Source organism: Tachypleus tridentatus, chromosome 3, assembly GCF_004210375.1.
Source record: "Tachypleus tridentatus isolate NWPU-2018 chromosome 3, ASM421037v1, whole genome shotgun sequence".
Lineage (NCBI taxonomy): Eukaryota > Metazoa > Arthropoda > Merostomata > Xiphosura > Limulidae > Tachypleus > Tachypleus tridentatus.
The window spans coordinates 24,002,507-24,015,641 of NC_134827.1; the positions used below are offsets into that span (position 1 = coordinate 24,002,507).

At 37.8% G+C, this 13,135-nt stretch overlaps 1 protein-coding gene across 4 annotated transcripts in view; it reads right to left on the reverse strand.

The window, feature by feature from the left end:
• Positions 1–1,540: 1,540 nt before the first annotated feature.
• The window catches only part of LOC143246546 (polycomb complex protein BMI-1-like), a 79,641-nt gene continuing 68,046 nt past the window's right edge, over positions 1,541–13,135 (reverse strand). For all 4 annotated transcript variants that reach the window (XM_076493436.1, XM_076493440.1, XM_076493439.1 and 1 more), the window contains 2 exons: positions 10,946–11,026; positions 1,541–7,465 (listed from right to left, as the gene is read on the reverse strand). In XM_076493436.1, the coding sequence (XP_076349551.1) occupies positions 7,178–7,465; positions 10,946–11,026 (369 nt within the window). In that variant the 3' untranslated portion in view covers positions 1,541–7,177. The remainder of the gene's footprint in view (positions 7,466–10,945; positions 11,027–13,135) is intronic.

The window sequence follows — 13,135 nt, forward strand, 5'->3', positions numbered from 1 at the left end:
AAAATTCGTACTTGAAAAACCTCGGGCCGTGCGGTTGAAAGATAAACAGAAAGATTACAACAACGTATACGAGGAAATGAACTTTTGTTGTTTTTTTAAATCAAACTACAGTTTTCACCCGTGATCAATAACTTAACGTATTAATTCCTCTTATCAACTAACAGCATTTAACACAGAACAATGGCAGCTCTTACATTGTGTTGTTAACACAATACCACTAAACACAGAGCGGTTTAAAAAAAACCCATCTAATTTAGCAGTGTGAGACTAGAGAAAAGACAGCTAGTCATCACCACCCGCCTCAAAATCTTGGACTACCCTCATACCAACGAATAGTGGGATTGATCGTAACATTATAACGCTGTTATGGCTGAAAGGGCATGTATGGTGCGACTAGAATTCGAACCTGCGACCCTCAGAATACGAGTCGAGCGCACTAACCATCTGGCCATACCAAGCCTTGCATGGGTAATGGTTCTCTCAATAAACAGTTTTGTAAAGATTGATGCTACCACATATTCTGTAAAAAACATCGTAGTAATAGGTGTAGCAATTTATCAATATATACCATTTTGTGGAGAATTTGATGAGGTATCAGTCTGTACTTTATGTTCTCCTGTATAGAAGCGTATCTTTATAACGTCTAAACAAAGATGTACAACATTGTACAAACATAATCGAGAGTAACATACTAGATGTTGTAACAATGTCTCGAGGATGGTTATAGTGTTCCCTGGCGAAGTATTATAAAATTAATTATATTTGTCATAAGACGTTATGTTAGATCTATTATATTTTTCAACGCTACGTTTCTTGTCTAGTTACTCATGAATTTGAAAGAATTAGAAGAGTGTATAATAAAAGCATTTCATCAACAACACCATCTTTATCACATCCATTGCTGACGTCGCGTTTCGCTCAATCCAGAGCTCTTCAGGCCGGTTGGAATATAATAATTTTAGTGGTAGAAATACTATTTATGTAGGTCAATTGTTCCAACAATACTTGTTAGGGTGTGAACGCCTTTTAAAAACTGGTGAATCATGACATAATTATTGAAAATCTGCAAGGGGTTAGGGATTAGGAATATGTGGTCTTAAAATATATTAGGCTTAACATAATATCTAATGACAAATATTATTAATGCCGCAAGGAAAACGTAGAGCAGTGTACAAACAATCGAAAGTTACAGAGCACATTTTATAACGTCTCAATAACCATATTGTTGAGCAGTGTAGAAACAACTGAAAGTGACATAACAGATTTTATAATAATGTATAAACAAACGTATTACTGATCAGTTAATAAACATAATATATATCAAGATAGATGATATAACAATGTTTATCACTAGATGTTTTAATGATCCACTCTGTTGGTAACCCGAACTTCCAAAGAAGACTGGAGTATGTAACAACTGGTTTTCCAATGACAACGTAATCTGCTAGAGTAGATCTTAAAACTTTTACATATTAGTTACAGCGCCATTTATTCTGTACGTAAACATGTTTTTATTGAAATAACAACAGCTGACACACACGTAATGGGCATATGTAGTTATTTATTTTACATTCACTGGTAATAAACATCTCGAAAGCTAAAACAAAACTATCTTTACAACAATCTAGAATGACTAAGCCGATTAAAAACAATTATTCTATAACGTTAACAAAACTGCATTTTGTAAATGTCACACACACATACATACATACAAGGTGAAATTGTCCACTTCGCGAACTGTCTCTACAGCGTGTAAATAGCTTCTCAAAGATTGTCGTTCATTCTTGGAATAGATCTGTCCAGCAGAGGGAGTCGTTTTAAATATAAAGATCGGAGTAGACCATATTCTAATTATGTAAATAATTATGGCTGAAATATGCTGATAAACTATTCAGCAGACATACAGTAAAAGTGATAATTAAGGCTTAGAAACAAAACTTACTTCAAAACTTGTGTAAAAACAATAACAATAAAATTCTAGATCTGTACGACTTCATATGATCTACAGTTGTTACGTGCAATGATACGTGTACTCTGATAATTAAGTCATCCATTTCGCGATGTAGTCCAGTCCTTAGTTCAACTTTTCTCAGATAGGGTAGTGAACGGGACACATTAGACGCTCGTATCTAAAATTAGACTGATGAACGACATCAACTGGCAGAAGCCGAACACATTTCAGCCACACCTCTGTAACGCCGACTCAGATGTGGTCCTTAAAAGATTAACAGAATGAATCCAGGAAATGAAGTCACGGGGGTAGGGGGGAGTCGCAATTTTAGCTATAAAAAATTCACATTTTATTTAAATACCATAAATTATTAAAGTGATGAAACAAAAAATATTTTAAATCAGTTATACCCCATTATATAACAGGTTGCTACTGGCAACCCACCTCAAGAAGGGAAAAGTTCGTCAACGCTATTTGCAGCTCGTAACACGTGCGTTAACACTCTAAAGGAGAACCACATCTGTGGCAGTGTTTTTTCGTGGTGTCGGCTGGAATTTTAAACAACACTAAAAAACTGAATAGACATGCAATGCCACAACAAGGTGTTTTCAGTCCGTACATGTTATGTATTGTCAATACATGACTGAATCAAATATTTTATTTCATTACTTTACTTTATGGGGCCCGGCATGGCCAAGCGCGTTAAGGCGTGCGACTCTTAATCCGAGGGTCGCGGGTTCGCATCCCCATCGCGCCAAAACATGCTCGCCCTTTCAGCCGTGGGACGTTATAATGTGACGGTCAATCCCACTATTCGTTGGTAAAAGAGTAGCCCAAGAGTTAGCGGTGGGTGGTGATGACTAGCTGCCTTCCCTCTAGTCTTACACTGCTAAATTAGGGACGGCTAGCACAGATAGCCCTCGAGTAGCTTTGTGCGAAATTCAAAAACAAACAAACTTTACTTTATTATCAAAAATACGTTTTTTTTTTAAATGTTCCATTTGTATTTCACACTAGTGCACGTGTAATGCCATCAGACACAATTTGCGTTATCGATATGTAGAAGTCATGTAGCGTCAGTTAATAACTGATTTAAAATATTTTTTCTTGCTTTATTATTTTCAATAATTACGGTGTTTAAATAAAATGTGACTGTTTTTTTTCCTAGCCCAAATTGTGACTTTTTTTTTCCTGTGACTATTTCCAACAGAACGCAGCCCCACATTATGGAGGACAACGTGTACCTGTTCACTGAGGCAGCACCTAACTTTGTCCAATCAGGATCTTACTATCCCCAACGAAATGAATGTGAGATATACTATTCCCTGTGTATAGTTCAACAATAAAACAAAGTTCACTTCTTGCGTGGTGACAGACTACTGGCAAACAATAGGAAACAAAAACAGCTCTATCTTTTTTACGTCTCAAGTATTTCACTTAAGACTTCAATATATGATCCAACACAAACAAAGTAAAATAATCTCGTACACGTACACTTCCGACTACTTACCATATATATAATTAAAAAAACTTTTACATAACACGCGCAATGCGATATTATGGAGGACGAGCACTAAACAACCATGTCAAGTCGGGCCTACCAAACTTCGATTATGCGTACAACTATTGTACGTGAAGTTAATGTCTATGGTAGACGAAAAAATAATTAAAATGCTGATGATTTGTAATAAGCATAATTTCAGCTTCCCGCGTACACATACATTCAGTAGTTTACTTTACATGTAGGCTTACCTTCTGCCTCCGCAGGCTTTTCAATGTTTTCTTTCCTTCCTACCGACAAAAATCGAATCAAACATTCTTCATTTGTACACAAACCAAAAACAATCGCATTTTTTTCACGTTAAGTGGTAAAGTAAGTTTTAAATATACTAAAATTTGCTACTAGGTTTTTGGTTGTTTCTGTTTCGTGTTTTTCGATTAGGCCTAAATTTATGGATTTCAAGTACAAAGTGGGACGTGAACCTGAAAAGTTTGAGAATCACTGACGGCAAACATTCCAAGTGTTCCTTAGTAAAGAATGTGTGCCTAAAAATAATATTTCATGCTAAAGAACGTAACATGCTTAGCTCTTAACGATCTATTGTACTTGCTACTGAAGTTAAAAACCAAAAACTTAGAGCAACATTAGATCTAACAACTCTCTTTGTTGTTGTTGTTATTATTTTGTTTATATATAACTTAAAAAATGGTAAGTGCATTCATTTTGACGCTAAGGGTTCGTCCAGAGTCGATATTATATTACAAAATGTACAGTTCACAGTGATTTGTGTCCTTAAACGAAAATATGTTTTGTTTTTTTTGAAAGCCATGAATGCATCTACGCACACAATTTCAATATATTTTTTGCGTGTAGAACTGTCTTTATATAATAGATACGAACTGTCCTAGTTCATTGAGAATTGTGTGTTGACACAGACACACGTGGTAATTGGTGTTCATTACAAACAATTACTCACTATTAAAGTTCACGCTACGTTCGGTGGCTGTACTGATGACGACCGTGGTCTGGCCGTGGGTCTAAATTTTTGATGACTATTTTAGGTCTGTAGCTATTAGGATCGGAAGTAATGACAGTTAGGGTGCCGCTTTTATAGCGATGGTTCCGTCCAGAGTCCACTTTTCTGCTGTACGTGTGACCGTGGGGTACGGGCGGTGGCGACATCTTAAGCGGCAGTTTGGCCGGTCCTGACAAACACAGAGGCGGCCTGCAGAGTTTCTCCAAAACCGGCGGGTTGGCCACATGCCGAGAACTAGATTTGTTCGGCTGGTTGTGGTGAACCACTTCTTGGCGGTGGGTCAATGACAAGTCGAGAGCTCCGATATCGTCTCGCGGAAGCTCGAAATTCTCCCGAGGAGAAGGATAAATCTTAGGTAAAGCGGACGGAACACGTAACGGAGTCGGACACGATGGGTAGCCCATGGTCGGCGACAGGTGCAGTACACCGTTAGACGACGGTTGTCTTACAGTAGTAGTGAAACACGGTGTGGAAACTGGGGACTTCTGACGTTTCGGTGTAGTATTAGCGAAGACGGGCGCCCTAAATTTATCCAAATTGTTTAATTGCGTTTCAGGGCTTAAACCGCTAAGTTTATCCTCACTATTTAACTCAATATCTGAGTTTAATCCTCTAACTTTATCCTCACTATTTAACTTGGTTTCGGGGCCTAATCCGGTAACTTTACCCTCACTATTTAACTTTGTTTTGGATCCTAATCCGGTAACTTTAGCCTCACTATTTAACTTGGTTTCGGGGCTTAATCCGGTAACTTTAGCCTCACTATTTAACTTGGTTTCGGGGCTTAATCCGGTAACTTTATCCTCACTATTTAACTTGGTTTCGGAGCCTAATCCGGTAAGTTTACCCCCACTGTTCAACTGGGTTTGGGGGCTTAATCCGTTAAGTTTGTCCTCACTGTTTGACAGGATTACAGGATCTAGTCCGCTAAGTTTATCCCCACTGTTTGACAGGATTACAGGATTTAATACGTTAAGTTTATCCCCACTGTTTGACAGGATTACAGGATCTAGTCCTCTAAGTTTATCTCCACTGTTTAACTGGGTTTCGGGGCCTAATCCGCTGCACGTTTTATGGTCAAGTTTATCACGATCAACAACTTGGATGGATAACTTTCGGGAAATTTTAAAGGGGATTTCTCCGGGTTTACTGACAAAGAACTCGGGGGACTTCGTGACTTTCAGCTCGCTATCTCTTCTCGACTTTTTCTCGATTATTGCCAACTGCCGAGAAACCCCCGGTATTCTCACCAGAAAGAAGTAGGAGTGGATTCTGGCCGACCTTGCGATCCACGTTTCCAGCAGATGTCGCTAGAGTAGGGTCTGTATCCTGTTGAGTTCCACTGGTAATAAATTCAGAAGAAGATAATGATGGAGCTGAAGGTGAGTAAGCTGTTCTTACAGAGGTTGTTCTGATGGTAGGAAGCTCACTGTTAGACTTACTGGCTCCATCCAAATTGAGTGTCCTCACTTCAGGTGAGGCAACAAGTTCTCTGGTTTGGGTTTGGTTACAAAGTTCTCTGATGTTAGTTTGGCTGTCATGTTCTTGAGTTTCATCTGGATTAGTATGTTCCGTGGTCTCAGTTCGGCTGACAGGATTTTCCCTCTCAACTGAGTCGACAAGCGTAGTATTGGCTTCACTTGGGTTTACATGTACTGAGGTTTTCCTTTCGTTAACGAGTTTTTTGGATTCGGGTGTAGTGGAAACGCTATTAACTTCAATCAGGATGGAGAGTTTCATAGCTTCGTCTGGTTTAACAGATTTCATTGGTGCAGTTCGGTTAACAAACTGTTTATTCTCGACTGATGTGACATGTGTATTGGATTCATTCGAGTTTTCGCCTGTTTTTTCATTATTTTGGCTAAAGGGATTTTTGGATTCAACTGTACTAGAAATGTCATTCATTTCTCTCTGGCTGGAAAGTCTCTTAGTTTTATCTGGGTCAGCATGTTTCACAGTTGCAGTTCGGCTGACAGGCTTTCTACTTTCAATTAAAGTGGCAAGTGCACTGGATTCACTCGAGTTTTTACGTGTTTTAGTTTCGTTTTGGTGAACTAGTTTCTTGGATTCAGTTATAATGGAAACTTTCTTAGTTTCAGCTTGACAAGAGGGATTCTTTGTATCAGAAGAGTTGGAAATATGTTTTATTTCAGCCACTTTAGCATTTTTTACACTTGAAACTTGGCTGGTGTTTCTCTTCGAGTCAGCAGTGTTGGCGGGTTTCCGAGATCTGAAAGGGATAGTCGGTTTCCCCCTTTCAACGAACTGTTCAGTGTTCGTGCTTTCAGAAAAAGAAACTTTATTATTCCCAAACGAACTGCAAAGTTTCTTGCTTTCAACCGCGTTGGTATTGTTATTTATTTCAAGCTCACTGGCAGTTTTCTGTGGTAAAACTGGTCCAACACGTTTCTCCGATTTCTGAAACGCCGCCTTTTGTTTAAGTACCGTCTTCTTTTCTGGCTTGGAGAACGTTTCCATAAGGGCATGAGACCGTTTCGCCATTTTGTTCTTCGAATAGTCCTTTTCTGGATCGTTCCCATTTTTAACTGGAAACTTCAAAGGCGCTTCTGGAAACGATTGCTTGGAGGACTTTTTCTGCGAGTCGGATTTACTAGTTCGAACATTCCTGTCGTCTTCTAACAAGCCTGTGACACTTGGACTGCGTACTTCTGATGGTTTGTGGAACGAGTCAATAGAATTGTTTCTCTTTTTTGTTTTTAAAGGTACGTTTTTTCTTTTTCAAACTTAACCGAGTTTCTACGGGGGGTTTTCGCCTCTTTTCTCTTTTTTGAGCAGGTGAAGTGTCTGTTCTACTGGTATTTATCTCTGACGTGTCTCTGCTCAACAATGGTCGACTTCCCGTCATTGTTTCACTGACACCAACGCCAGCTGACGTTTGGAAACAGGTCGAGTTAGAAGTACTGGGTATTTTCTTATGGTTATCCGTGATCCTGTAAAACAGCCTCATGGGTTCGTTCTGGAAACGATAAAGACTGACTTCAATAAGAACAAAATATTAAAATACAAGTTATAGCCTAGTTTATTGGGAGCTAAGTTAACCACACGATTTTCTTACCATTAATTACACGTACGCTAAAACTACAAAACACAAGTCAAATTCTTGTCACTCAATTAAGGTACAAGTTAACTAATCGATTGTCTTCAAAACTGTGCAATGTTTTCAAATCTCAAAAGCGCTTTGCAAATAACATTCATGCCAGAATACGTTCATGTTTCTTTGGAATCGGCTTATAAAAATATGTAGCAGTTGTGTTTCTCGTAGAGGTATGTATGATTAAAGTTCAACCAATAACCTTTTCTGTAAAAACACTACGTATCTATGTTTAGTGTTAGAAGTAGTTGTGTGTATATGTTTGGTATAATCATTAGTCGAATTTCTGTCTACCTTCAGTGTAAATAGTGGGAGAGTTTCCGACATGATTAGTGTAGATATTCGCAAAGTTTCTGTGCATGTTTATTGTAATTAGTAGTAGAATCTCTCATCGTTGTAAGTAGGTATGTCTATACATAACACAAAACAGTTAAATGTCTGATGTATGTTGCCAGCCCATAATAACAAGAAGCTGCTTCCATCTCCATAACAGATTAAAATAATGAGTACATCTACGAACATGCTAAACAAATCAGTTTGAGCTCGTTAGTTTGGTATTTCAAGATGTACACCTCGACATTCATCTATAAACCTCCCTGCACGTTAACAGACTAGTTTAGACGTTCATGTATCGCCCAGTACCTCAGGTGTATGTACATCCAAGACACTGTTAAGATCTCGTAAGAGCCTCACCCATGGCGAAAACAAATACCATCGCTGAATTTTCCACAAATGTCACGCGAAAGCAGACTGGATGCATGTAAGAAAATCGTACATACACCGTAACACTTTAAGACTAACAACATGACAGTGATACGGCGGTAAAACAAATACTCGAGCAACACTTTGGAAACGATTAACTTTTGGGATAATAACCGCTCAAGGGTATACAGTTTCCATGAAACGTCCTAGAATCGGACCAATACGACTATGTTGTATTAACGAAGATAGCCGAATTTTTGTGGTGACTAACAAAATTAAGACAGCTTAGGCCTACAATATAACCAAGGTGATGATGCATAGTACTCTCAACTCTGCTCTATGTTTTTGACAAGACTTTCATGTCGATAGAAAGTATTTCTAAGGACAGAGATAACATCTTTCACAGTATCAGGGAACCAATAACAGCATTCAGTGGGATTCTCAAGATAACAGAGTCACAAGATAACAAGATAACCAGAACACAGTCTGTAAATCACACCCTCCAAATACAGGACGGATCAATCGGAACACAGTCTGTAAATCACACCCTCCAAATACAGGACGGATCAAACGGAACACATTCTGTAAATCACACCCTCCAAATACAAGACGGATCAAACGGAACACAGTCTGTAAATCACACCCTCCAAATACAGGACGGATCAAACGGAACACAGTCTGTAAATCACACCCTCCAAATACAGGACGGATCAAACGGAACACATTCTGTAAATCACACCCTCCAAATACAGGACGGATCGGAACACAGTCTGTAAATCACACCCTCCAAATACAGGACGGAACACATTCTGTAAATCACACCCTCCAAATACAGGACGGATCAAACGGAACACATTCTGTAAATCACACCCTCCAAATACAGGACGGATCAAGCGGAACACAGTCTGTAAATCACACCCTCCAAATACAGGACGGATCAAGCGGAACACAGTCTGTAAATCACACCCTCCAAATACAGGACGGATCAAGCGGAACACAGTCTGTAAATCACACCCTCCAAATACAGGACAGATCAAGCGGAACACAGTCTGTAAATCACACCCTCCAAATACAGGACAGATCAAGCGGAACACAGTCTGTAAATCACACCCTCCAAATACAGGACAGATCAAGCGGAACACAGTCTGTAAATCACACCCTCCAAATACAGGACAGATCAAGCGGAACACAGTCTGTAAATCACACCCTCCAAATACAGGACGGATCAAGCGGAACACAGTCTGTAAATCACACCCTCCAAATACAGGACAGATCAAGCGGAACACAGTCTGTAAATCACACCCTCCAAATACAGGACAGATCAAGCGGAACACAGTCTGTAAATCACACCCTCCAAATACAAGACGGATAAATCGGAACACAGTCTGTAGTAAATCACACCCTCCAAATACAGGACGGACCAATCGGAACACAGTCTGTAAATCACACCCTCCAAACACAGGACGGACAAATCGGAACGCAGTCTGTAAATCACACCCTCCAAATACAGGACGGATCAAGCGGAACACAGTCTGTAAATCACACCCTCCAAACACAGGACGGATCAATCGGAACACAGTCTGTAAATCACACCCTCCAAATACAGGACGGATCAACCTGGACATGTTCTTTAATTATACATTTAAATACACAGAGCGTTAAATTATGCTGTAGAATTTATACACACCAGGAACTTTGTACCATTTCATGCGACCAAATAATCAGCCGTACTGGATATAGGTGGATGGCGAGTGTCATCCGATACTCCATATAACTTGTAAACATTCCATAAGACTAGTTTTCAGATGATGCTTGTCAACCAATACAAATGACCGATGCACAGGCAAATGAAAGGAAAATGAACCATAACTTGTAGAAGGTGAACTGTTTAATGTGTTTGAAAAATTATTCTTCGACAAAAATACGTGTCAGCCCTCTTACTATTATATATAAATGTGCGCTTAAGGCCTCCAATGTAATGATGAAGTGCCCGTCCTTACGAATTAGACGGGTTTTCTACGTACCAGTGACCTATTGACCTTTGAAGTATAACCTTCAAAAGCCAGCAAGTTTTTAGAATTTAGTATACACTGTACAATTTCTATCAAAAAATCGTCCAGCCATTCTCGACAAATCCTGTCCACAAAACAAATATGGTTGCTATACGATAATAACATAATGAAAACCGTAAAAATGATGATATGATAACCTAATAATTATAGAAATTCCATGACAACATTAAGATTATTTTTATCTGTGCCCAGAAATTATGGTAACAAAATTGCTCACCCATACTTCAAAGACAACAGCAGTTTGTGTACTCCTGGCTGTTGAAATTCCATTAGACCAACGGATATACATCACAGTTTGGAATATAACGTCAACGTAACACAGGTGGAGTGTTAATAAGATTTCCTGACCGACCGTATTGAGATCACGTAACTGTTGTTTTACCTCTCTCCAACTGACTTGTGTATAGATTGTTTGACTTTGAATTAACTTTCCGAATATAATATTAAAACAACTGGGATCATTTTGTTTCACCCGTGAGATGAGTCTATACCTATTTTTCAGTGTACCTATGTCACTGATATTTGTAAAGAACATATAAAGAATGTGCAAGTTTACGACCAATGAACTTACACGTTTCCAGGTATAAATATAGGCGATATCCATCAACTTATAGTTGTCTTGTAACACCTCATCGTAATACATGATGCTAACCTGAAAATAAGTTGATAAAAATAAATTAAGTTTAACAACACGTACAATTAAAACAATATAAAACAAATAAGCAATGACATAGATGAACATTTAGTTACATGTAATTTATATGTTAGTCTGAGACATCTTGGAAGTAGTGAACAATACATTTACTTTATTTTGCTTCAGTTATCCAGTTTTCGGGATAATAATAATAATATTAAAATCGTTTTTTTAATATATTTGCAATAAAGAAGGTCAAGAGACATTTGTTTTGAGTATTTATAATCTAAAAAAATAACAACATAAGTACTAAAACGGCCAGGGCAAGTACAACAACGAAATGGTCATTCGGAATGATGACCAGTACAAGTATCCTCAGACGAAATCCATTTCATGCATCTTAGAACAAGAATCAAAGAACGTTATATTTATGAAAACACTTAGCACTAGTCTAAATTAATCGCCTGCAACAAGTTCCCAATAATACTCTAACGTTTCGTCTGAGTATGCTCATGTGACTACTCATGTTGTATTGACAGGAGGTATTGTATTATCACGAAGCGCCTTATGACGGTTCCCATTAAAAACGGATTTGAAACATCAAAACCATGGCTTTGCGTTGACAAAGTACAAGCAATTTCATTTTATTAATTAATTATTTTTTTTTTACACAGAGCACCTTCTCCAGACAAAAAAAAAAAGTCCGCCATTTTGTGTCTCATTTGACTTGAATGAGCTTAAACTGGTATGAGATAGAAAAATCCGTTACTCTTGATGTATTACAACAAGATATTACTTGAATACTAACTCCTGTAATGACAGAAATGGGTGTTAATAAAATTGTTCGTAAGTACAAAATAGATAACGTACAAGATGTCTTACTTCGAATTATTTTTCACAAATATTGCGGCCGTACAGATTTCAGAACGTATGGTGAAAGAAAATCATTATTAGGAAAAGTTGGTGCTAATAAACTTTTTTATCCATTAATAGGGCAGTGTTATCAACTGCCAGTTCACAATTAAGTAAACTCTTACAACTTTACTTTTACCTATCATTATTGTACTCGTAATACACAGGATTTTATGTTTGTATTTCTATTTGACAAGTTTTTGTTTTAAATAATCACATGTTACCTTGAAAGTTATTCTAAATAAATTATTTTTTAGCAATATTATCGGTAAATCTGTCTCAGGTCAATGAGAAAAAATTCGCCAACTATAAGTCTTCAAGTCACCAGCGATGATCTACACAAAAACTACACAATGAAACTTGAGGATATGTCGTAAACCTCCGATTTATAAAAATAGTCCTGAAACTATCCTAATATTTAAATCATAAATAAATCTAATATATAAAAATAGACATTAATACGCATTTTGTTCCATTTTACTTTTTAAAAGGGTGCTGCTATTTCAACTATAGGACAATAGATACATGTTTATTTTCATTGTTATTATCCTCTTGATGCAAGCTCAGGAATTGTCACGCATTTATTTCCACAGAATTCGCTACACTTTCACATGTATCCTGCCCTACAGTTAAACTAGAACCTCCCTCCAATCCCTTCTATTGAAGTCTGCCCCGCCCTATGGCGTGTTCGTGTACACCCTCGTGTTTAAACGGTGCAATCAAAGGTTTCACAAGAGCGTGGCAAGTAACGTCTCTCAATGCAGTCCACCAATAACAGTTGGCTACTATTAAGACTGGGTGGTATGACGTTCCTACCCTACACATAACTTATCACGCGAAGATATAAATACGATGGATTGATTGTTAAGCACTGGGAACAATGAAACTGAACGTTAGAAGTAAAACACATTTTAACGAACTTCACTGCGTACATAAGAGGATTACATTATTGCAAATTTAAAGACAATAAACTGGAAATAATTCACTTGTTTCTTATGTTTCTAATTTTGTAATGTAACAGACAGTTCAGGAAATAAATACAGTATTATTTTCGATAAACCACTACAGTTGGTATACCTCTTTCTGTAAACTACTTTATGATAGACAAAAGCTGATTCGCAATAGTAAATGCTTGGGAACTGGAAGCAGCTCACAGAAAGAGCTATTTTAAACTTACATGGTGGGTATTATCTAACAACATATAGCTGTTTTTTT